The sequence below is a fragment of the Hibiscus syriacus genome, unplaced genomic scaffold (assembly GCF_006381635.1).
Source record: "Hibiscus syriacus cultivar Baekdansim isolate YM2019G1 unplaced genomic scaffold, ASM638163v2 tig00014083_pilon, whole genome shotgun sequence".
Lineage (NCBI taxonomy): Eukaryota > Viridiplantae > Streptophyta > Magnoliopsida > Malvales > Malvaceae > Hibiscus > Hibiscus syriacus.
Window position 1 is genome coordinate 85,656 of NW_024062315.1, and position 25,609 is coordinate 111,264.

Here is a 25,609-nt window from a genome sequence, read left to right on the forward strand (position 1 = left end):
AGAGATTTAAATTGCAGGATCAATGCAATGTTTCATTTGGATGCACAACTGAGCTATTTAAATTTCTTATTACAATAATTCAGATTTTTCATATTCAACCATTGTTTACCTAATGATACATGGGGATATTGCATACTTACAAAGCACATAACCATTGAAATATCCCACTCCACAGCAAAATCCAGTCCATTTCTGCAGAATATTCAACATATCCTGATTAACAACATACACTTATCCAAATATAAATAACAAAAAACACAATTCAAGCGCAGAAAATAAATTATTTCCGGGGTATTGCTACTTCCTTGGATTATATGTTCTAGTATACGTGTTGTCATCAGGGAAAGACGCAAGATTTTACTATAGGAAATTAGGAAGGGAAAGCTTATAAAATTTAGGGGTGAAAACAAATTATGAATAGAAAATATCCAAATTATATGAGAATTTAAAATTTTCAAGGGAGCAACCTCGACGGTCACCCTTCAATCCATCCATGATTGTGATGTTTTCTACACTGACTAGTAGAGTAATCAACTAGAGCACAAAGTATCATGGAATCATAATTTAAGCCTTTAAAAATGTGATTACAGTAAAGGTAAACTCACCATGAGAGAGAATTCCATTTGAGAAAACCTCCTTGCCCTCTGCTATTGATAAACTTGTAATTTGAGCCAGAAACTAGCACAGCAAAGACTGAATATGTTAATCATATGTTTTCGGAAGCTATGCTGTTCATACTATTATTATTATTTTCCAAAGTACATGTGTTCGACACTCGTATGTGACACGAGTATAGACATATGATCTCCAAGAATTCTCTAAATACACGAAAGAACTTAAAAAAATAACCATACTAGTGTCGAACACATATCGCATATAAACCATACACTTAAAAGAGAAATGAATTCCAAATATGTATATAAATAAAAGAAACTGTACCTTCATAACCTCCCACAACTGGATCTTCTGAGAACAAAATGGGTGCACTAATATTAACATATCTGCAACAAAGTTGCATCAGAACTTAATACTTTGATTTGTTTGAAATTTTTACTTATTTACTTCGAAATTCTAGATATAAACAATGGACAATATCTATGTTCCTTTGGGTTCTTTTTCCTTTTTTGAAGTATTTGTGTTTGCTACCATATCTGACATATTTTTAAACATGGGTACGAGGATATGACCCTCCAAAAACCTTCTAAATATATGATTATGTAAAAAAAAAATACGTATCCATATTTAATAAATCCAGCAATATCACATGCAAATTACTATTCCCAGAAGAAAGAAACGAAGGAATTTAAGAAACAAAAAAAATCAACATAATATGTATGTTGAAACTTTAACTGATGTAATTCAAAATGACATATACAAGTAATAGATGACATTGATGTTGTTCCATCTCTTCATTATTTTCGGAGTATTCATGTCGGATACCATATCCGTCACATTTTTCAAATGTGAGCATGATAGAGTAACACTGTAACAACATTCAAAATATAAAAATACGAGGATACATACTGATATTCGACTCTCCCGCTTATCCGAGCAACATAGGATAACATCAAATGCAAGTTACGATTCCCAGAAGAAATGAATGAAGAGGCATACTTACTTGAAGCAACCAAGGCCAGCTGCTAAATGACCAGCAACACCAGTGGCAAGTCTAGTTTCGGCCACACTATCAATCATAAGTTCCAATCCAGAGTTTTTAACCATTTCAACAATTTCAAGGATACCAAGAATCCCGAATTTGGATAATTTAATGTTGACAACATCCACAAGATTTTCCTCCGTAAGTTTTTGAATGTCAATCAAATCTCTGCAACTTTCATCTGCTACAACAGATATCCCATACTTATGCCTTGCAACATTACTCACATCACCAAGGCCTCTCCAGTCATCTCTGTGAACTGGTTGTACAAAGAGTATAGGAGTCACCCCTTTTTCTGCAATAAGATGAATTCAACTAAGTCAACTGCATACAACAAACTGTCATTTGATTCTTCATTTTTCCCCTTAAAATATTCTTTTTCGATGCATATCTAGATATGGACACGGGATAGTACCCTTCAAGGAGGACCTTCCAAATACATAGATCATTATCTTATTGTAATATAACTTGTCATGTTTGAAAATTCCTTACCATTTAGTTTATCCAGAACTTCAATGGCTTCCTCTGGAGTGTAACCCTCGTTTGCATCTAAGATAAATAAACAATGAGGGTGAGCTGCTCTTACTGCTTGAAGAACTTCAATATCTGCATTTAGGCTCCTTCCTAGTTTAATCTCCAATGTCTTGAATCCCAGTTTGCAATATTTAGCAGCCAGATCGAATGCTTTAGCCGAGGAAGTAGTTGGAATCTGTACATATGGAAATTATTAGCCTCCATCACAACCATGAAACTGATACTTAGGACAGTCTCTCTGTCTTTATAATGTAATGTGCTATGTTGGTTCTATTTCATTTATTCGTAATTGAATCCAATATTCATGTTCAACACATATTCATATATGAATACGAAGAGATGGTTCTCTAAGACTTTCTAATCATGAGAAAACTTTTAAAAATAAAGAATTCAAATCCCATATGCATTACTTAACTGTAGCAGCAGTGGACAAGGAATTGGAGACTCCCCCGAATAATCTCCATAGGGGAACATCAATGCTATTAGCAACCGCATCAATCAATGCCATTTCTAATCCAGCTCTAACCTTCATACACATGTTAAAATCATAAGAAGGATCCAATACAAAGGCGACCAAACAAATTACTTGGTTTGTTTTTCTCTTTCTCCTATGTAAACAGATATGAGAGAGTATTGGACGTGAGAATACCAGGCATAATTAGATTTTTCTAATTTTTGAATGATATGAAAGATATTAGACAGTCAACCCATATCCATGAGAAATGAGTGCAGTGCCATGGATATTTCAAGAAAAAATGACAGGTTCTTGTAATGCTAGTACATATTGAACATATAATAAACTTACAGAAGCAAATTCGCTGCCAGGAAACATTTCTGAAATCTGCTGTAAAACCAAATTCAAAGTCACTGGAGGTCCCTGGCTAAGAGATTCACAAGCTTCTCTCACTTTCTCAAGAACAGTAGCTTGGTTCCAGTTAACCCAAGGAACCACTGGAATCTCACCCCACCCAACACAGCCATTGCTGAGTTCAACTCGGACAGCCACATTCTCAACCTGTTCAAGCGTCGAACACCCAATGGTCACCGGTTCTTGAAGCCCAACATTCAGTGGTCTCCCTTCAGCACTATGAACATCAACCCAGAAAATCTCAGTCAAGTTCTTCAATCCCAAGCTTGTTCTTGGCCTTTCAGTTGTTTCACTAACTGATGATTGGCTCATCAGCTCACTGCTGCTAGTGCTGGAGCTGGCAATGAAACGACCCTGCAAGGCTCTTCGATGGTTAACGACAGATGGAGAGAAAAGCAAAGAGCTTGTTGGACAACTGAAACCGAATGAAGCCATTGGAGAAGATGATTGAACTTGGCTTCCTTTTTTAATTTTCAGCAAGCAATGTCGTTCTTTAATTGTTCCAATCTTGTGTTGTTTTACTCTTGATTTATAGTCAGCAAACAAAGAAAAGAGCTCAAGATCCGCCTTGATAATGTCGTTTTTCTTTTTTATTTGATTATGCATTTCATAATGTACGATCAGATCATTTTTTAGCGATTGGTGACCTTTGGAAGAGTGCAGGAGTCGCATGAAAATAAAAAGAGAAAAAAACACACGCGATGGCTTGATTTGAAAAGGGTAAATTACACCCATAGGTATTATGAAGTTTATAATTGAGCTATCACATGTTATAAAATTACAATTGAGTTACTTTATTTATCAACGATAACAATCAGATCACTTTATTGTTAAGTGTGTTAAATTTTTTAAAATTTACATTTTAGTCACTCAACTATGAGCAAATTTTCAATTTTTTTTACAACTTTTATAGATTTCTTTTCTAATTTCTTATATTTTGGTGCAATATCAATTTCATCTTATACTAATATAAGTGACCTTGCGGCGAAGAATGATGTTATCATACTTTGTTGTGCTCTCTGAGATAAGATGAGGTGTTGGGGTCGTAATCTCTGAAAATTTTAAATTCTTCGTATAGTTTAGATATTTTTTTTACTAATGATCTAATTTTATATCTCTTAATTTTTTTTTTTGTAATTTTGCACTCCTAAATTTTTAATATAACTTCTTAAAATTTTACATCCTTAACATAAAATCATACCTTCGTTTGGATTCTGCTAACAGAGAAAACTTACCATATTATCAATTTGTAAATTAATCTGATATGTAATGAACCATTAGGAAGTAGTGATTATCTTGAAGAGGTAAAAGCAATTAATGCAATAATTCAAGCATAAAATATTCTTATTATTTTATTTACGTATTTATGAAGTGTAATATATATGTATATATATATATATATATATATATAAAGTTATAGTTATAGTTCATTATACGTTTAATGACCAAGTAACGTGATTGTACCAATAAATAAGTAAAATGATTAGATTGTAACTTTTTTAAAATAAGATGAACTAATTATAAATTTACTTATAATACAAAGATATACAAGTAATTTATGTTTTTTTTAAAATTGAATTGGAGGCTTGGGGTACACCAATTTTATAGGGACATTTAATCAATAGGAAGTGTCAATTAACTAATAGTAACAATAATAATAGGTGATGACTTACATTTAACTGGGATATTATTTCGATAAATTAAAATTTTTATAGCTGATAAAATATATTTTTAATGTTTGATTAAATAATAATTTTTATTTCTATTTTTAAATATAGTTATTTTTAACGTTTTATTTTAATTAATTAAAATGACATCTAACAATCACATGCTAACATAACAATAATAAATGAATACATCAAGTGATTTTAGTAGAAAATGTTGTTCTCCTTAGAGATTATGGGTTTGAGCAGTTGCATCCGTAAGGTGTGTCTGTATTGTTAATTGGTTAAGAAAAATAACGTAACAATAATAATTTTCCTAACCTATATTTAGGGTAAACTAACAGATGATCCATTATGTTTTTGGTTTGATTGATTTTGGTCATCGATTCAAAAATTAAGTGGGTTTGATCTCTTATGTTATCGATCCGTTCAATTTGATCATTGATTGTTAACTCCCGTTAACTCATTAACAAAAGTCTAAGTTAACAATTAAAAAAATAAAATAAAAAATAAAATCCATGTCTCATATGTATCCTTTTCTTCTTCTTCTTCTTATTCTTCTTCTTCTTCTTCTTCTTCTTCTTCTTCTTCTTCTTCTTCTTCTTCTTCTTCTTCTTCTTCTTCTTCTTCTTCTTCTTCACCCCTTTATCTCTCACAACGTCTATTTGAAAACTGAACATGCTGATATACCTCAACTTATTACATGCATCCACCACACCTGAGTTCTTTCTATACAGAACATAGTCCAACGAGATGACGTCATTGTTGAACTCAGAGGCGGAGCTAGAAAAAAATTTTGGGGTGTCAAATTTAGAAATTATATGAAAAAATTATGTGGAAAAATTGAATTTTAAAATTATTATTATTATTATTTTAAAAAAATATGAGGCTAATTTATTTTTTAAAGGATGTTATAATATGTTTAAAAAGGGTGTCATTTTTTTTATTTTATATTATAGTATGTATATATATATAATCTATATGGATGAAAAAGAAAGTTTAGAAACTCTCAGGGTGTCAATTGACACGATTAATGTATGCTGCCTTCGCCAGTGGTTGGACTCATAAGCAAAGAAAGGTAACCATTGTCCATGAGTAAAAAATGAGCTTAACATTTTTTGGGTAAATTGTGAATGTAGTATATAAACTATTATTTTTGTTATGCTTTATTTTTTAAAAAATCATACATAACATTTAGTTTATGTTTCAATTTGGTATCCGACTGTTAAGTTAAAAAATTATCAGGATTGTTAAAGTGACATTTTATTATTTTTCAATGATGATGTGATCTTATCTTATAGTGACATATTAACATCACCGTTAAATTTTTAACTGCAGAGTACCAAAATAAAATATAAAATAGTTTTGAAAAGTGAAAAGTTTGAGTGCTAAAATGAAATAACAATAATAGTTTAAGTAATAAGTGTGTAGTTTACCCCAAATTATATTACTATAAGTATTCCTACCATACTACTCGCATCTGTTTTTCACACATCCCGCCGCCCTAGCAAGCCTCTCGTCACTCCCATCTCCTCCACCTGTACCAGTTCCTTGCCTTCAAGTTTCCGGCAGACCAGGAAATTAAATAAGGTAACTTTTAAAACCCTAACTTGATTTGAAGATTGATTTCTACTGCTATATTCTGTTATTGAAATAGACTGTGGAAATTTCTGGTATAAATCTGGTTGTTAAATTCAGTTTTGGGTTAGAAAAATTTGCTGAAAGATTCTTTTGAACGTTCAACAGAAGCGATTGGAAGATGAGTGGCGGGGGTGGTTTAAAAAAGATGTTGGCCTCGGCTGTTGTAGTTGGGGTCAGTGAAGCTCGAGCTAGAATATTCGGACACATACTTAACCCGGCGGGGCAGATATCAGCCCATAAGATTCTACGCAAAAAGCTCATCGGTGACAAGGTTGCGGAATGGTACCCGTACGACATCAAGAATGACGATCCGCGTGTCATGGCAAGGGGAGAAGAAGAGCGCCGATTGAAGCTAGAAATGTTGAAGAGACGTGGTAAGGGACCGCCGAAGAAAGGCCAAGGAAGGCGTGCTGTTAAACGCAATAAGTAGAGGTAACCGCTTCAGCACATCAAATGGTTTATGTTTTGACTTCATAAATGGTTCAATTAGCCATCTTCGTGTACGTTTCGTTTGCATATGTCAAAATCAAAATCAAACCCAAAATAATTTGAACTCAACAAATATGGAATTGAATCAGTTTTTGGATTTTTAGATTGTAGACGAAATGGGTGAGAGGAAGGGATAAATTTGAATCTGTTTATGAATCATATTTGGACATGTCTAATGTGTTTGATTAGCTCTTACACTTGATAATTCTAAATACCAGATGATACAAAATAAGAAATAAATTGATAAAAACATGGATACACAGATCGTTAAGTTTAACCGAGTAATAGGAGACTATAGGCTAAATTAACACTCTTTCATCTCTCGTTTAGATGGGAAGATGGCAAAGGGAAAAAGGGCTGCCTGTTGTTTGTACCTTTGTAATTCCTCTCGTAAATGAAAATGAAATTTAGAAAAGATTACCTGTGGAAAGCTTCCCTGTAGATCATGTTTGAATGTGTTGGATAAGAGTTTTAGATGCAAATATGTTAAAAGATGAGAAATTAGATTTGTTCATATTTGAAACTTGGAGGATTTAGCAAAATATTAACTTGGAAAAATGACCTTGAACAAAATGAATGGTCAATGTGGCCAATTTTCAATCCAAACCAAGCTTTGGGTAGAAAATTTCTCGAGTTTATGTTAAATAATTAATCAGTAAGTTCTTTGTCTCGTTCATTCAACTGTATAGATGATCTTATTAGCATCTCATTTCGTTATGTACCGTACATGATTTATACCTAGGTTTCACGAGACTTATAAGCCACCCATAACTTCCACTCTCCGGTGCGCCACCGACCAACCACTCCCTGTACGATCAAACACCGTAAGAACAGTCGTTGATCTGCATCATCCAACTTTGTCCCTCGCTGCAGAGTTCAATATTTTATGGGTAAATTACGCATTTAGTATCTGAACTATTAGTTGTTGTCCGTTTTAGTACTTAAATTTTTATTTTTTTTCCAAAAGTATACCTATTTTTTAGTTTTTGTTTCATTTTAATATGCCGTCATTAAAAACTTAACGTGTTTAGTACATAAACTATCAGGTTTGGTCCGTTTTAGTATCTAAACTTTCATTTTTTTCTTCAAAACTTAAGTATGGTTTAGGTACTAAACTTTCAATTTTTTCAACACTTCAGTTTTGGTACTAAAAATGAAACAAAGACTAAATTTAGGTATTATTTTGAAAAAATTGAAAGTTTAGGTATTAAAAGGATCAAAATGGATAGTTTAGGTACTAAATGCACAATTTATCCATATTTTATTTGTATAGGTCGGGTTTTAGTCAATACTCGTATTTTAAGTCTTAAATCAAAGTAATTTTAATCATATGATTGATTGAAATTCGAACAAATGATTTATATATTGAAATTTGTTTGAATAGACAATTTTAATATTTTGCTTGACGCTGACACAAATCATGGACAAATCAACTTGTCAGCTAATATCATCGATTATTATCATATGTTTGGATTTGGATTTTGGCAAAATGTAATTTCATCACTACGTTTAAGTTTGTATGTTCGAGAGATTACATCTACGTCAACGGCAGGTTTAAATGTTGTGCCACAGCCCCAAATGCATCTATGCTTGCATTCTTCACATTCACGTTTTGGTCCGAGCCAAGGGTAATCAAGGCAGGCAGACCATGTGTGGATGCAACTTCTGCATTAATATATGTCACCTGTTGAAATGTATGCAAGTATCTTATTGTGAGGTATAGCAAGACAAAATAGTTTTAAAGGAAAGAGAAACATACAATGGCTTTCAATATATCGTTGTTGTATGTCGTAGAATGATTCTCTTTCGCTACACCTTCAACTAATAGCTTCCTCAAGTAGTCTGCCAACTGTTCACGCTTACCAGGAGATCCTAGAACACCCGCTAAGAGAAGTGGCAGGATACCTAGAGTAGCCAGTCTCTTGGCAACAGCTATTCTTGGTTTTAGACCTGCACCCAAGCAACAATCACAAAACATGCAACAACAAAAGGTTAACAAGATTCTAAGGAGACAATAGCGTTGATTCTAGAATGAATGTAGGGGAGGGGGGGAATGTCAAATCATCAGTATCCCCAACTGCTATCAAGAATACTGGAATCATTATGTGTGTCGAATAAGACTCCCCAAAACATTCAGAAACAGCCTATAAAAACTGCAATGTCATGATGTAGATTAGCAATAAGAGAAAGAGCATTATTTCAATAGAACAAGCATAAAGAAAGCAGAAAATCCCATTAAATGCAATATTAAGAAAATACCTTTGTAATTCGGTTTCTTAAACTATCCTCTTTCTGGGGTAACACACAAGCCAGTTGTATCAAACCAGAAAAGCAGTCCACATGCATCCATTCAAATGCAGGCCACTCGACACGTCCCCTAGTAGAATATAAAATCAATCAAAATCATTTCAGCTTACAACTAAGCTATCCAAATCTATCCATATACTCATTTCAAAAGTCTGATAAATAAAAGAAAGTGCAAGTCTGGAAAAAGAAACCAAAGAAAAGGGAAAAGCTTACCCAGCATACATTTCAAGTATTGAACTGGAAAAATTTGTCCCATTTGACTCTGAAACAGAGGAAAATGGGCATGTCTCAATTGCTTTCTGATGCACATAAGGAAGCAAGTCTGCAAAATTCTAAACAAAATATCAAGATTCCAGCGCTCTCGTTCACCTAAATCGAGCAGGTGGGACTCCACTGATCCTTCAACTCCAGAAACAGGTGGACAGCGCTGAAAATATTAACAGTAAGAGGGAAAAGCATGGCAAATTGTAAATGTGGTATTACCTAGAAAATGATAAAACCGAAGGGCTAAAAGTTACCTCAGCAGAGGCTAAGATATGAGAGATTAGAACTCTCAAAATATGGTCTAAACTTGTTTCCCCAATTTATTATTGCAGGTAGTAGTTCATTTAGTGTAGTTTCGACCACCACTCCGGATGGATCACAGGCCAATTGGAACATCAACTCCTCAACCTGTCAATATACAAATAAGGCCGTGGAGAGTTTTATATGTTTTCTTATTATAATTTCTCTATTTTTTTAAAGTTACTATATTATGCTAAGGGGAAAAGGCTCCAGTCCATAGACCATGGGGTTAGAATTCTGTCAAGTCAGAATTCTCCTCCACGATTGCCTGGAAGCATATTTAGTGAGGCTGACCCGGAAATATCTATCCATATGTGGAAAGAGTGGAAGTAGTAAGGCCAGATTGTGTTCAGCAGCTTCTCGGACAACGGTTGCTGGATCTTCTATCAGTTGTTGTACGATAGATAAACTAAGAGAATCACGAATCTCGGGTCTGACAAATTCAGCAAGCTCCTCGCTTGATTGAGCAACAAGCAACCTGCGCTCCTCATACACCTGATTTATCTGCATTCAAAACAATATGAAATCAGGCTACTACAAGTACAACTGACAAAGAAGAAATAAGCAAGCCCAGAAACTCACTTGTTCCCAGCACTGGGGGAGTAGTTCTATTTCTGTTCTCACCTCCACCAACATTTTTAGCAAGGCTCACACATGCCTGAAATGAAGTTTAAAAGATTTACCACTGTATCTACACTGGTAGCTATTGATGCTCTAATGGGATTCTCTGAAACATACATCCATTATAATTCGCCTCTTCTGTTCATCTGGACGTTTAATCAAATTGAATAGTGTGTGCGTCAATGAGTCTCGAGTGGCATTATCTGGGTGTCACTCGATAGCACACATTATCAGAGGAAGAAGCTCCTAGAGTCAAATAAATTAGTATGGAATTAAATGAATTTATAAGGATGCCAAATAAAATACCGTACGAGTAAAAAGTAATAGTCAGAAAGTGAACCTCCCGATGGTTGATCAAAACATAAGGAGCAATCTTAGGCAAAGCATCAGCAAGGATTTGAATTGTCCCCAAACCCTGCTTTAATAAAACTGCATCAGGCATGGTAAATGTGCTTGAATTTCTATGAAGAGAAATTGTAGCAAATCTTGACAATATATTCTATTTTGGGGGGGGAAGCAAGTAGTATAATACAAGATCTTAGTCTTTTCATAAATGTATCCCATTATATCACTGATATACATATATATGTATTAACAAAAAAAAAGCTTAATTTTATCAATTCAAAACTGGTTCTGCCAACTTTTCTTCAGGCTTGTGAGTGCTGTTGTCAAATGTTAGAACTGCCTGTGACAATGCATTGCTGTCAAGAGGTCTTGGCTGCTCAATGGGATGAGTGATTAGAATTTTCAACCATTGGGATTCCTATATGTCGGTCATGATTCTTAAATTGTTTTCAACCATTATATCATTGTGACCAAACATCAGTAATGCTCTAAAGTCCACACATATTAAGTGTTCATATGGCAATACACCCATGTTGATATACAACTCGAGAGGTGTCGATTCTCGATGGTTCAAATGATGGGGAAATGAGAGCTTTTATCGACGATTTATAGTACATCCCCATTAGTTTGAGTGGAGAGTCCCCTTTCAAGTTAGAATATTTCTTTAGGGAATAATCCTTGACCATTATTAGAAATATTTCAAATCGTATGATTTATTTAAGCTTATTAGTTTAGGATGTATCATGCTCAAGGATAATTACTCATTACCTCGATGTCTCAACTACACATGGAACTAACGGGTTTGAGTACCAACCATCATCACATATATCGATCAACATGAAGTCATCAATGTACTTACAACTGGCCTAATTAGGTGGCACTTGAAATTAGGAATGGGTATGGGTCGGGTTTTAACTAGTCCGATTCGATCTAGAAAATATACATCATCCATCCTAATTCCGACCTGATTTGAATTTAGGGTGACTTCATTCGATCCAAAACTCGACCGTTTTTTAGATAAACTCCGAACTCGAGTCGATCTGACCCAGAATAAATATATTTATAAAAAAATATTGACTTTAGTTTTTAAAATAGAGAGAGCATTATTGTAATTATCCCTAAATATATAATATATAATTACATTATTTTTAAGGTTAAATCTGATGTTTTTCACCATAAACTCGAATCCGACCCGAACCTATTTTTTATAAAATAAAAATAAGTCAGATCAAAACCCGTTAAATTCGAATCTCGTGACCATCCCTACTTGGAACACCATATTCATGAAATATGTGAATACTTCTGATACAACTCAATTTCTATGGTAAAACCGGGCAACCCTATACCAAAAAGTCAGATCAACCCTAATAAATCTACATGAGATTTCAACATTTCATATTTCTTTAACGAACTGTAAGGAACATCATGACTCCACTACTCACACATATTTGTGAAATAACTAAATAAAGACCCATAACCTCCCAGCTACCATGATGATATTAGCATAAAGAGGATTGTGACATCCGAGCTTTGGGCTTGGTAGTTATTGACGTTTATTGGTTAATTTAGCGATAATTTTTTTTATAAATTTAAGGATCATTTTGCAATAGTTTGATAAGTTTAATTATTATTAATTTATAATAGTTTGATAAATCTAATTATCATTAATTTGTAATATATTTTTTATAAATTTGGTGTAAATACAAGGTAATATATGTTCAAAGATTTAATCTTTTAGCAATGAAGGATCATACCATTGCATACGTTGCTCGAACCCAAAAACAAATTTTTAATCACTGAGATCGCTTGGATACCAAAGTAAAACCTAAACGACGTTAGGTATAGTCTTGAAAAAAATTAAAGCTTGAATACTAAAATAAAACAAAAGTAATAGTTCAGATACTAAATGTGTAGTTTACCCTAAAAATATATCCTTTAAAAAAATTAAAATCGATCCCACAGCTGGAGTTTGGTGTTATTTATGGCTAGTGTTGCATTCAAGAATGTTAGCCAATCACCAGGGATTCAAACTATTGTCCTCTGCCCCTGACTCATCCCAAAAACATTATCTTCTTCTTCTACATCTTTCAACAAATTTCAATTTCATTGCAGGTTTAGTCTCCGGTCACCATTTATTATGTTCTAAACTCCACCCACAATTTCTTGGTATGTTGTCATCTCTTCTTAGTTTTAACTTCCGTTTCCTTTCAGTTTTAACATGTTTGCTGTTGAGGGGATGTTAATAATATGTAAAATTGATATATAGAAGGATTATTATTGTAATTCCAGGCCATTTGCTCCGGTTTTTATAGGTCTTTCTTGCGTGAATATGTATGAAGAAATGACTCTTGAAGGTAATTATTCACTGAAGAAACCCCAGAATCAGGAGGCCTTTCCAGAGGTATAGTTTTGGTTTTTTTCATAGTTTTTATGAAGAGTATCTAGCTTTTAATCAACGGAATTCACAAAAGTTTCAATTTTGACTGATTAATTTACCATTGTGTGTTCAACTGTCCGGAAGCCACTGTCAAAAGCAAGGGAGCTTCATATTGCTAGGAGGGATATGAGCCAATAAAGAGAGTAGAAGAATTGCAGAATCAGCAAAGTTTAAAGCAGAATCTGAACTCTTTAGTGCAAAGAAAACGGTGAAGGATTTGGCTTCAATGATAGAGGAATCAAATTCTAAGGCGAAGGAAAAGATTAAGGATGTTGAATCTTTGAAAAAGAAAGGAAAACTCGAAGACAAGGCATCGGTTTTTATGAGTCTCGAAAGTTATCAGTATGCCGAAGTTATGAAAGAAGTGGAGATTGTGAAACATGAACTCAGTGAACTTAAGCTTGAAATGGAGTCTATAATGGCAGAGAAAGCGAGAGCAGTGAAGGAGTTTGAATATTCAAGCTCGAAAATAATTTCTAATGGTAGGTATATCGAAGAGCTCAGGAAGGAAATTGAGGCAGCTAACGAGGAACATGTTCTGGTTGAACTGGCTAGGATCGAGGCATCGAAAGAAACTGCAGATATCGAAGCTCAAAAAGAGAAAGAAGTTGCTGAATTTTCGTATACGATGGATGAAATGAAGAAGAAGATGAATAACATGGTCAAAGAGATCGATCGGACTGTAGAGTTGGAACAAAGATTGAATGTCGCTTTGTCTGATGTTAGTCTCTTACAAGATAAACTTAAGCAGGTTAAGGATCAAAAACCTTCATCAGAGTCGATCAGCAAGGAGTTGCTGGAAGCTAAGAACGAATTGGCTTCGATTCGAGAAGAGGGTTTTAGGTATATGTCATCGATGGATGTTATCCGAAATGAGCAGAAACTTGTTGCTGAAGAAACAGAAAAGTTGAAGAAAACAGAAGAAAAGACAGATTTGAGAGTTAAAAGTCTCAACTCAAAGCTCTTAAGAGCCAAATCGAAGTTGGAAGCAGTGACAGCAGCTGAAGAGAAGGCTAAATCAATTGTGACCAATCTTTCCCTGACAATTGAACAGTTAAGAACTGAAGCTGAAGCATCAAAGAAAGAAAAGGCTCTTGTAACCGAAGACATCACGAAAATCAAAGAAGAAATCTGTCAAACCGAGTTCGAAACAGACTCAACCGAGAGAAACCTGCAGGCAGCTGTGGAGGAACTTGAAGCAGTCAAGTTAGCAGAGACGTCAGCTCTAGAAAAGCTGAGATCTCTCATAGAGACCACAATTCAATCTAGAGCTTCGGCATCTAATCAAAGCTCCACGATTACCGTATCGAAATTTGAGTACGAGTACTTAACCGGACGTGCAGTTGGAGCCGAAGAGATTGCTGATAAGAAAGTTGTTGCAGCAGAGGCATGGATTGAAGCTCTCAAGGCTAGTGAAAGGGAAATATTGATGAAAACCGAAATGGTTCAAAGAGATCTTAGGGAGACAAGGGTAGAGGAAGAACACGAAACATATCGAACCGAAAGGTCACTTTCAACAAAGAAAATGATAGAGAATGAACTAAGAAATTTGCAAAATGGTGAAGGACAAAACAAGCAATCTCCATACGTCAGAAGATCAATGAAAAGCAATGGCAACTTGACACCATTAGGAAAATCAAGGTCCCGTAGCTCGTCATCACCGGTGACACGGGTGGGTGGATTGACCCCGTTCATCATTAAGAAGAAAAGAAAAGTGATGCCGAATCTGGCCAAGATCTTCACCGGTAAGAAAGTTGATAAAAATGCTTAAGCTTGTTATGTTTCCAAGCTTCCTTATCGCCATCCCCTAATCATCCATTCAATCCCTAAAAATTAAACTTAAATCTCTAATCCTTCAATCACCCCTTCTCCACTCGTCGCCGACAAGTTTATGAGACGACTGCCGTTGTCGGTACTTATTAGGACCTTATCTACATTGGGGGCTGCTTCAACGTCATTCTAAGAACTGATACTGAGAGATAAACTCCTTATAACACAAAAATGTATCTACTTTTTTGCCATTGTAAATCTAAGAATCGAACTCTAAACTTTTTCATTGTCATCGTTCATCTATTTTATAAAGGTTCATTAATTGGAATGGAGGTCCTGAATGTTCTGCTGAGATTTGCATGGTTACAACTTACAAACAGCGTTCAATTTCAAGTTATTTGATTTGCATGGGCAAATCATGATCACCACCGTGGCCAGCCACGAGATAATCTGGTGACGATGAAGAGATGGCTGGTCCGTGGAAGATCGACAACGAATGGATGACTAATGAAATTTTGAAATTAAGTGTTTTAGAGCTATGCGAACCTTTTAGATTTTAGAGAGATTTTAAGATTTTTTAATAATAATAATAAATATAAGATTTTCTAAATAATTTTTAAAAATTTATAAACATGTCATATCATATTTTGAACGATTGGCAGATTTCTTTTAACCTAGAATTAGCCTATAAAATTTATCAAAAGGGTCATTTTGGCCCACATTCTTTTTTTTAAAACATTTTGGCCACCAACATTTCATTTTAGGACGAAAAAAGATTCCTAACGTTTGACTGAATAATCTTGACCTTTATTATTTTCTTATAGAACATTTTGGCCTCCAACATTCCATTTTGGTGTAGAACTACCCCTATTTCGGAGCATTAACAGTTCGTTAACTAATGTTTTTCATCCATATAGGGGTCTTTTTGTCTCAAAATGAAACTTTGAGGGCTCAAACGCTTTAGAAAAGAATATGGGCCACAATAACTATTTAGTAACATTGGGGTTTCTTTTTGATATTTTGTCAAAATAATAACGGAAAAAACGTTAAACACCTACTCTCTAATAAATAAATAAAAGGTCTACTTTAAATGGTTATTTTTCAATTAAGCGTTGAATATAATATAGTTCAAATCTAAACTTTCCCATGTCCACCACTTGCACCTCAATAGCGAGGTAACCATTTGCACCAAGGCATGTAATGAACTCCCCCAATCCACGCCCAACATTGCAAATAATGACAGAGACAAAAGCTCTCTTTCTTACTTTCTCTTTACAGTTAGAAGCATCTATTTGTACTTTTAGTAAAGAAAGAGACAAATAATCAACATTTATAATAAAATCTCCATTCCATTAGTGAGATTACATAAACAAATGTTATATTTCTCTAAAAGAGGGATTATGAGAAGATCAGAAGAGACAATTCAATCATACAACACCTTGTTTGGAATACTATAATTTCCAGAACTTCCAAGAAAAAACAAAAAAAGGAAACGTGGAACACAAGAAATAAGTTAGCAAGACACCACTACCAAACTGTTTTCCCAGATGGAGAATCGAATCATTATGGTTCCGATGCCGTAATCTGTTGTTCAGCATTGTCTGTATGCAACTTTGCCAGAGCCTCCGACAAAAGCAATGTCGTGGCTTTGGTCATTGTTTGATACTGTGAAGGCAACATTGGTGGGGGTGGCTGAGATTTGTATATTTGGACTCGAGCAGGGTCGTCATCAAGTTTGTTAGTTTGATTCGTGGTTTCACCAGCAGCAACATCAAACGGTTGATGTTGGTGCTGACTTTGAGCCCCTGCAAACGTTGTTTCAGTTTCAGCATGAGGTACATTACTATACTGGTGCCCTGTTGGAATTTTTTGGTATTGTTCTGAAGCTAAGTCAGCTACAGGTTGAGGTACTGCTGCAACCTCCTTGAGAACCACTTGAGTTGGAATCAATGGAGCATTTGGAAGAGCTTGGGGCTGACCAAGGCCGATACTTGCTGCTTGAACCATACCATGTTGCATAGGTATATTGTAGGGCTGAGTTCGTGCGACAGGGGCATAATACATTGGATAAGGCTGATTTGCCTGATAATGGAGCTGCTGCTGCTGTTGTGGCACCGGATAATAGACTGTGTAATAAGACGTAACGGGCTGCGTTCCAGGCATGTTTGGCGGCACGTAATGGGTATCCTCGTGAATTACTTGTGTTTGCTGCTGAGGTAAATGCATCAGATTTACCGGAAACCCATAAGAATGAACAGGTTTATGCATCTCAATCCCAGAGGAAGGATCAGCAAATTTTTTGTCTGATTCAAAAGTGTTAGAACAGAGCCTATTCTCCATTGAAGCAATGTGACCAACTTGGTCTTGAAAAGTTCCAGTCTGCACATTCGAAACAGCACTCCCGAGACATTCATCGCTGTTGGAATGAGACAAAATTTCACAGTCAAAGGAAGCATAAACTATGAAACCAATCATTCATCTTGAACATATATGAAGTTAAACTTAGCCTATTGAATTAAACTAATAGTTGATCAAATTTTCTTCCAATCCCCACAAATTTAAGCAGAAATTATCAAGTTAGAAATTTGACACTCAAGTTTTAACCCCTTTCTATGCAACAATCTAAGAACTAATGAGCTCATTCCGTAATCAGCTAAAACGAATCAAAAATAGAAATCGTCAAAATCTCTACAAAATTTCATTTACAGGGAACCCTTTTTTTTCAGGGAAAAAAGTATAACAATTGGGCCACTAGCTGCCTCTAAGAGAATAAGGAAACAGAACCATGGAGCAAAACAAAGATTTTTTTTTTAATAATGCAGTGACACAAAAGCTCCTTTCTTTTCATGTATAAAGGAAGATCAAAATTTGTTCTTATTACCTTGGTATTGATTCAGGTGAGGGTTTGATTGGAGGCAAACTAGACGAGGAAAGCGAAGAAGAAGTAGAACCAAAAGAAGAAGTCTCCAAAGGAATGGACTCAGGTTGTTCACCACTTTCACTTCCAAACCGCATTCTTGCACTCCTCAAAGCATCAACAAACCAACTCTCTCGTTTCGGATGAGTCAACTCAGCTTTATCGCCATTGCCAACAGGAAAAAGAAACAGCCTGATACGTGAAGATGCGGCGGTAGAACTAGAAGAGATTCTCTTGTGTTCTTCCAACATGATTTGGAGATCATCATCGGTCGAGATGGAAATGAGCGAGTCGAGGTCGTGATTTGGAAGTTGGTATTTGAGAGTAAATGGGATGGTGAGGCGGAGAAAGGTGGAGAGGTGGTGGTGAGGGAAGAAAGTGTAAGTGTGGTTGTGGTGTTGTCGGTGGCGGGGATGGTAAGTAAGCGGTTTTCACCGCCGAAATAGTAAAATGATTTGGTTTGGGGACGTGAGACGATGCGGCCGCCGTAGCTACATATTAGTCGTAGCTTAGGGGCGGAGGAAAGTGGTGGATCCATGGCGGTAGAAAGATCGGGCTCGGGTGTGGGCGGTGAGTCTAGATCTAGTTGGATTGTGTTAATTGGAATGTATATTTTAAGCAAAAAAAAAAGGATGGAAAAGGCAGACGATAAGCTTTAATTGAAAATATAGAAGGCTCGCGTTGAACGGAGAGTAACAAGTGCTTTATAACATTTTTTTTATTATTAATACGGGCAATAATAAGATAATACGTATTTAACTATAACTCTCGATCATTTAATTCAGGATCTTAAAGAATATATTATTGAGATTATTGATACATATAAATTTAATTTTTTAAATAATATACGATGATTATAAAATAGTATATGTTCATAATTTTTAATGATTAAGAATATATATATTATAGATGCAGTTGCTCAAATCTAATATTGTTAACAAGATTAATATTATTTTCAACCCAATTACAGATATATGAAGCTTTCTAAAGATATTAATGCATACATATTATTTTGAAAAAGCTACTAAATCTACTCTAATGTGTTAATAAAAAAATTTTAAAAAAATCATTGATATTGTCAATTTTATATTTCTAGATTTTTTATTTATTCAATTTAAGTGCAATATTGATTTTAAAAAAGAGTAATAGAAAAATATTTTTAACATTATTAATTTAAAGGGTAAACTAAATTAAATGGTTATTAATATTTTAGCAAGTTTTTTTACTAATGTTTTAAAAATAACGATTTAATTACTAATATTATTATTTATCAATTTATAATAAATCAGTTATTCATTGTTAACGGCCGATATGAAAGTAATATATAATTGACATGGCACATAACACTCGTGGTGATCGTACTTACTCATGGTCACAACAACATTCACAATACAATAAGGAGAAACATAGTCAAAATATAAAAGTATAACGGAACTAGAGACATAATATGCTAGGGAGTGGGCTGCGCCATTGGGTTCATGACAGACATATCAGACAACAACCTGTGAATTAGAGTCTAAATGACGAGCTTCAACAAGGTAAAATCGTAACACCGAATGATCAGTTTCAGGATCCTCCCACTGACGCACCACAAGTGGGGAAATTATATATAAGGTATAATAATTTGAAATTTTAAAAGAAAATATTTGAATACAAATAAAAAAATTATACATATTGTCACGGGGTTAGAATTTTGACTAACTAATTTGTGTATCCTTAAACGTTTTCTCTTATTAAATTGTTGTCTAAGTCAACCTTAACCACATCCTTATGAGAAATCAAACTCACTAAACGACGAACAAATCAATTAGGATTAACAAAGATGCAAAAACAAACACATTCGAGGTAACAAAAGCCACCAAGGTTGAACAACTTGTGGAACGTAAATATTATTAAGACTATCTAGGCCACCAAAAGAGACAACAAGGCACGAAACAAAGCTTAAAAAATTGACACAAAACAAAGCTAAGAAACTCATAAAACAAAGAAACAAGAGAAAAAGTAGAGTAAATACTTGAATTGTATTATTCTTAAAATAATAAATTGATTAAATGAGTAGGGAGACTCTTATTTATAATTGAATTATCTTAAATTCACGATCTAGATTAAATTACATCAACAATTGATATTGAATGAAATCATATCATAATGTTATCTTATTCAAGAAATTTAAATTCAAATCAAAAATCTAAATTATTTTTCTTAATTTAAACAATTATCTTAAATTAAATGAAAAATGCTTTCATCCTGTAAGACCCGACCAAATTTGATGGTCTAGGAAAATCCAGCACCGCTTATATAATTTCTTATGCGGATATTTAGACACACATCGCAGATCAAAATTTTGGGCCGTGACAATATAATAAAAATATTTTAAATTAATTTTATTTTTTGGTTACACCGTGGAAGTTGCAACCGTACGCCATGAAAAGTTTGACTCTGTCCAGAAAAATAGGGGAAAATTAAGAAGAGAAAACAGGCTTTGCGAGAGGATGCGCATATTGAACTCAATGCGCACACGCGGCGCACATTAGAACAAATGAAAACAAATTTCTCTCTGTCTTCTCCGTTTCTGATTTCCCCGCGAGACCAGAAACACACAATTTTTATTTCCATTCTCCAGCCACCATCATGCCGGCGGCTCGGCGTCATGTCAGCCCCCGACGCCGAACCGAGGCACCTCGCCGGCTGCCGTCTCCTTCTTCGCCGCCGAGGAAGCTGAGACCCATGTCGGAGATTTTGGCGCGTGCGAAATACGCGGTGGTGGAGCGAGCTGAATACAGTGACATCATCTGTGAACAATGCGGCTCCGGCGAACGTCCCGAAGAGCTCCTCCTTTGTGATAAATGCGATAAAGGATTCCATATGAGATGCCTTAGACCTATTGTGGTTCGTATTCCTATTGGGTCCTGGCTTTGCCCCAAATGCTCTGGTCAGAAGCCAATAAGAAGTAGGGATTTTTATCTCTTTTTTTAAAAAAATCGTTTTGTTGCATTTTTAAAATTTTCCAGTTTTTATTATAAATGTTTTTTTAAAAGGTTTTTCGCAGAAGAAGATAATTGATTTCTTCAAGATTCAGAAGACTGGTGATGGGAAAAAGAAATGCACGTCGAATCAAGGTAAAAATGTGCAATTTTTTATCTCATTCGTCTTTTCTTCGTGTTTCCTGTTGATTTGAGAATGGCTACTATATTTGAAATTCATTCATAAAATTCTCACATCGTTTCAGGGTTCATGCAAAATTTGAGTTTGGAAATGAGTATAATCTTTCAGTTTAAGGGAAAGGAGAAATTTGCTGAAAATTAAATTAGATTAATGGTAAAAAAATCTAGGACCTTGCAGGGATCTGGAAAAGTGCTGAGTTGGAACTTGAAAACGTTGCTGCAAATGATGATGAAATCATATGTTGAAGCTATTTTCATATCATATGCGAAACTTGGATAAAAGCAAAACTCTTCAACCTATTAAATTAGTAACATTTAACTCGACTTATTTTTAACTATCATATTTCTATTATGTAAACAAAGCTCCCTGTGAGAGGTGAAAAATAATTGTTAGGATTTGCGGAGATTCGAATTGACAATCGAAAAAGTTGTAAAGGAAAATTGACAATAATTTGATTAAGGAGTAAGGAAAGTAAAAGATAGAGAAATTTGACACAAGAATTTATAGTGGTTCGACTTATCAATCAAGTATCTGAATTTTCAACAAATTTACTAGTTTGTTCTTTTTTTTAATGATTAAGAGATAACTTTTATACTTCCTAATTTTTTCACTTGGCTAAACTAGAATAAATCACATTTACAAAAAGTAAAAAGGAAACAATAAAACCTCTCAAAAGTAGGATGTTTACAGAATAAAGCTCACTAAAACACTTAATATTTACAAGAGAGATAAAATAAGATTGGAAAATTCTTCTCTTGTGTTTGAATGCTTGAATAGGTGTTATAATCCTTCATGTATTTATATGTTGAAATAAAGTTATGGCCGTTTCTAGCCGTTGAAGATGATTTCTAGCCGTTTGGGAAGAAAACTCTGCAAAATAAAACTGTCCAAATACAGAGGGTATCGGTACTCCTAAAGAGACTATCGGTACTATCTTTGTTATTTTTAAATCAACTAGTCGTTACAAGCCGTTGGGGTCTGATAGTATCGATACTATGCCTATGATATTGATACTACTATGTAAAGTAGTATCGGTAACCCTTTGGGTATCGGTACTATTTTTACATTCTGGAATTTGAGCAATGCTGGTAGTATCAATACTTCTCTTACCTTTGATATCGGTACCATATGAACAATATCGGTATTGTTCATGAGGTACCGATACTATAAGAACAATATCGATACTTTTTGTACGTGAAAATCATTTTGTGCTCAAATCCACTTTTAAGGACTTTGAATTATTTTTGAAAACTTTGAATAACTTCAATTCAAGTCTAAAAACACTTTGTCTTAAATTGTTATATCAAAATATAGTTCAACAATAATTGTAATTGTTAATAGAAAGCAGTTTGCACTAGTGCTCATACACCTTATAACAAGCCCCAAAAAACATTTATAACTATGATCACATGTTTTTATGTTTAAATCGTCATTTGATATATTGAATTCTTTCGTGTGAGACGAACTCATACATCCTTTATGCCTGCATATAGTCGAAGTTAGAATGTGTGATATGCTACATTCTGCATATATGGATTTTTCTTATAGAAAGTTCAGGTAAAATATTACCTAGTTGCAATACATTGCTTATTAAATGCCAGAGACGGCTAGTTGCAAAGTATCACTACTTGTTCCATATTTCATTAATTTTATAGAGTGCAAATATAGAAGGCATTTTTGAGAGGGTATTTGACTATGTTCTTTGGTTGAAATACTTATTAAGGCCCCTGTCAATTTGAAGATTAGGCATGGGCCTTTTTATGCACATAGTACTTGCATCCAGCACAGAGTGTGTGAGACCATGTTGCTAAATTTGGATCTTGTGAAGATTTCTTGATGGCCATCATCTCGCCCTAGTTGACAAATAGAAACTGATTTCCTTGTTTCTTCTGGCTGATCTTCTAGATACCAGAAAGCGTCGCAGGCGTTCTGTATCATTGGTGTTGCTAAAGAAACGAAGGAGACTCTTGCCATTTATACCATCGGAAGATCCTAAGCAACGTTTGAAACAAATGGGCACCCTTGCTTCTGCTTTAACAACAATGCAGATGGAATTCAGTGATGAACTAACCTATTCTTCTGGCATGGCCCCTAGATCTGCTAATCAGGCCAAGTTTGAAAATGGTGGCATGCAGGTTTGAATTTCAGAGATTGTTTCATTTAGAACTTTTAATTCTATTATGTTCCATATTAGCTTTGTTTATGCTGTTCTTTCAGGTTCTTTCGAAGGAAGATATGGAGACCCTGGAACTATGTAGAGCAATGAGTAGGAGAGGCGAATGTCCTCCCTTTATAGTAGTTTTTGATTCATGTGAAGGGTACCTTTAGCTTGAGATTGCACTGCTGCAGTTATATTGCTTAACTGCATATTTAATATAGTTTATTCTGATCATGTGGTGCAGTTATACTGTAGAAGCAGATGCCCAGATAAAGGATATGACCTTCATCTCGGAATACACAGGAGATGTGGATTACATTAGAAACCGAGAAAATGATGATTGTGATAGCATGATGACCCTTCTTTTAGCAACAAACCCATCTGAAAGTCTTGTAATCTGCCCTGATAAACGTGGAAACATTGCTCGCTTTATCAATGGCATTAACAATCATACCCCGTAAGCCTGTATAACCTATCTCATTGGTGTTGAACACTGTGTCTCAGTTAAGATCATAGTACTCAACTTCAGTTTTACTTAACGTCTCATCGTGTAACATATCAAGCCTATTTTGTCTACTCATCTGCATGAGTTATCACATTTAAAAGAGGCCTCTTGTTCGGGTGTTGTACTCTAATTTGATTAAAACATGTAGAATTTTGTGCAGGGAAGGTAAGAAGAAGCTGAACTGCAAATGTGTGAGGTACAGTGTGAATGGTGAATGTCGGGTCCTTTTGGTTGCTACTCGCGATATTGCTAAGGGAGAGAGGCTTTATTATGATTATAATGGATATGAGCATGAATACCCTACTCATCATTTTGTGTGAAGCTAGTAGCAATCGTATACCGAGCCGGAATGCAATTTTAGATCCTCATACTTCTTCACCCGCTTTTCTTTTCTTTCACAGCTTATTCATTGTTGGTGCAGCAGAGTCGAGAGAAATCTCATTGCATGGGCCATTTTTCTTATTGTAATTTATCATGTAAAACTGGTCCATTTTTTCAGCCATTAGCTAAAGACAGCGTGGCATCATTTTTATTTTGTCGAGGATATGATGAAATTTATCTAATACATGTCTCACCCAACTTTAGTTTTATTCATTTTTTTTACATTCTGCAGGTTTTGAGAATACAATTATTCCATGGAGATCATCTTTCGTAATCTATATATCCTTTCTCTGCCCTTGGCTACAAAGAATAACGTTTTAAAGATTTAATTAAAAATTTAAATAAAATTAAGAATCACTTAACATGTTTATTTTTTGAAAGATTTAATTAAATACATGTTTTTTTAAAGTATAAATTAGAAAGAAAAAAAAACAGGACAGTGGTTACCGTCACCTAACAAGTTATTAACAAAAACAAATCAATATTTTTTTCATATTTCTATTGATTTCTTTAATTTCATTATATTTATATTAAGCGACCTCATGGTTAAATTCTCCACTGTTTCGGTTGATTTTTGTTATTTAAAAGATATATTGTAGTGGACAACATGCAATATAAACATGTTACAAAATACTTGAATATTATTGTGGACAAGCCATGTAGCTTCGCATTATAAGAAAAACACAAGCCGGGAAAACCAATCAAATTACAAAATAGGGTATGTTGATACGATTTGTTGTCGATATCCATTGAGCCATAAGTTATTCAAGTTTGGGGGCATTGGGCTCATGGAAGATACGACAACAATAAGTCGAAACCAGCATTTCGATCAAGAGAGGGAACTGTAACAATGTAAAGAAAGCGATGGGAACGGTTGAAAGAACGATGACCGGGATTGAGACCCAAGCTAATCGTGCTTGGAGGGTGATGAAAATGGCGGAGCCAAACGCAATCATCATGGTCACAATGGAAAAGAAGAGGGTGAAAAGGCCAAGTATGGATTTAGCAGGCAATGATTGAAGGAAGTCTTTCTCCGCATAGTGGGACGTTAAAATTCCCAAGAAAACCAGCACGGATGTGGATGAAGCGAACAGGGAGACGGAGTTGGCAATGATGAACACCAGAAAGGCATTGGATTTTAGGAAGATCGGGGAGCCTGTTTTCTCGTCGTTTCCGCCTGGAACGGTGAAAGCCGACGTGAACATGACGGCAGCGATGAGAGTGGCTACCACCATGCATGACGCGGCGTTGTTCTTCATCCATCTCTCCCCGTCTTTCATCAGCTCCTTGTGCTCGTGAGAAAATAATGACGCTGGAGTCCTACTGCTTTCATTCAATTCTTCCTCGAACTTTGGGGGTAGAATCTTCCTCAACTCCTAATCAACATCAACCAATATCAAAGCATTAAAAAAATACCAAGAATGGGGAGCCAGGGCAATTTAATTCGGAAAAGAACATATGCACCTCAAACCATTGAAGCTCCCTTTGCATTTGCAGAGCAGCACCAGAGATATGATCAAGCCGAGAAGGAGGGGACAACTTGGCAGCAAGGTGTAAGAAATTATTACGAAAAATATCATGTTGAA

The 25,609-nt window shown here is 34.9% G+C and overlaps 6 protein-coding genes and 1 pseudogene across 8 annotated transcripts; 3 read left to right on the forward strand and 4 right to left on the reverse strand.

The window, feature by feature from the left end:
• Positions 1-146: 146 nt before the first annotated feature.
• Positions 147-3,563, reverse strand: LOC120206907 (L-Ala-D/L-amino acid epimerase-like). 2 transcript variants are annotated; one of them, XM_039206471.1, is made up of 7 exons: positions 2,997-3,563; positions 2,607-2,717; positions 2,150-2,366; positions 1,619-1,952; positions 940-1,001; positions 602-678; positions 147-192 (listed from the first exon to the last, which is right to left on the reverse strand). In XM_039206471.1, exons 1-6 carry the CDS (start codon positions 3,492-3,494, stop codon positions 602-604), a joined length of 1,299 nt encoding a protein of 432 aa, XP_039062402.1. In that variant the 5' UTR covers positions 3,495-3,563; the 3' UTR covers positions 147-192. The 2 variants fall into 2 exon arrangements, with proteins under 2 accessions (XP_039062402.1, XP_039062403.1); XM_039206472.1 differs by having other exon boundaries at positions 175-192; positions 606-678.
• Positions 3,564-6,222: 2,659 nt separating this feature from the next.
• LOC120206912 lies at positions 6,223-7,693 on the forward strand. 2 transcript variants are annotated; one of them, XM_039206477.1, is made up of 3 exons: positions 6,223-6,313; positions 6,470-6,796; positions 7,596-7,693. In XM_039206477.1, exon 2 carries the CDS (start codon positions 6,483-6,485, stop codon positions 6,792-6,794), a length of 312 nt encoding a protein of 103 aa, XP_039062408.1. In that variant the 5' UTR covers positions 6,223-6,313; positions 6,470-6,482; the 3' UTR covers positions 6,795-6,796; positions 7,596-7,693. The 2 variants fall into 2 exon arrangements, with proteins under 2 accessions (XP_039062408.1, XP_039062407.1); XM_039206476.1 differs by lacking the exon at positions 7,596-7,693 and having other exon boundaries at positions 6,470-7,022.
• Positions 7,694-8,390: 697 nt separating this feature from the next.
• On the reverse strand, positions 8,391-10,787 carry LOC120206896 (annotated as a pseudogene).
• Positions 10,788-12,673: 1,886 nt separating this feature from the next.
• Positions 12,674-15,181, forward strand: LOC120206906 (protein PLASTID MOVEMENT IMPAIRED 2-like). The gene is given in 4 exon segments (XM_039206470.1): positions 12,674-12,856; positions 13,003-13,091; positions 13,212-13,261; positions 13,263-15,181. Coding segments are annotated over 4 exon segments (1,938 nt in total). The 5' UTR covers positions 12,674-12,693; the 3' UTR covers positions 14,899-15,181.
• A 1,101-nt stretch (positions 15,182-16,282) lies between these two features.
• Positions 16,283-18,456, reverse strand: LOC120206913. The gene is made up of 3 exons (XM_039206478.1): positions 17,779-18,456; positions 16,846-17,313; positions 16,283-16,812 (listed from the first exon to the last, which is right to left on the reverse strand). The coding sequence occupies exons 1-3, from the start codon at positions 18,063-18,065 to the stop codon at positions 16,461-16,463; spliced, it is 1,107 nt and encodes a 368-aa protein (XP_039062409.1). The 5' UTR covers positions 18,066-18,456; the 3' UTR covers positions 16,283-16,460.
• On the forward strand, positions 18,351-24,104 carry LOC120206897 (probable Histone-lysine N-methyltransferase ATXR5). Its single transcript, XM_039206460.1, has 7 exons — positions 18,351-18,384; positions 20,408-20,764; positions 20,853-20,933; positions 22,885-23,114; positions 23,197-23,297; positions 23,382-23,594; positions 23,803-24,104. The coding sequence occupies exons 1-7, from the start codon at positions 18,351-18,353 to the stop codon at positions 23,960-23,962; spliced, it is 1,176 nt and encodes a 391-aa protein (XP_039062391.1). The 3' UTR covers positions 23,963-24,104.
• Positions 24,105-24,784: 680 nt separating this feature from the next.
• On the reverse strand, positions 24,785-25,603 carry LOC120206898. The gene is made up of 2 exons (XM_039206461.1): positions 25,488-25,603; positions 24,785-25,399 (listed from the first exon to the last, which is right to left on the reverse strand). The coding sequence occupies exons 1-2, from the start codon at positions 25,512-25,514 to the stop codon at positions 24,785-24,787; spliced, it is 642 nt and encodes a 213-aa protein (XP_039062392.1). The 5' UTR covers positions 25,515-25,603.
• Between the last annotated feature and the right edge of the window lie 6 nt (positions 25,604-25,609).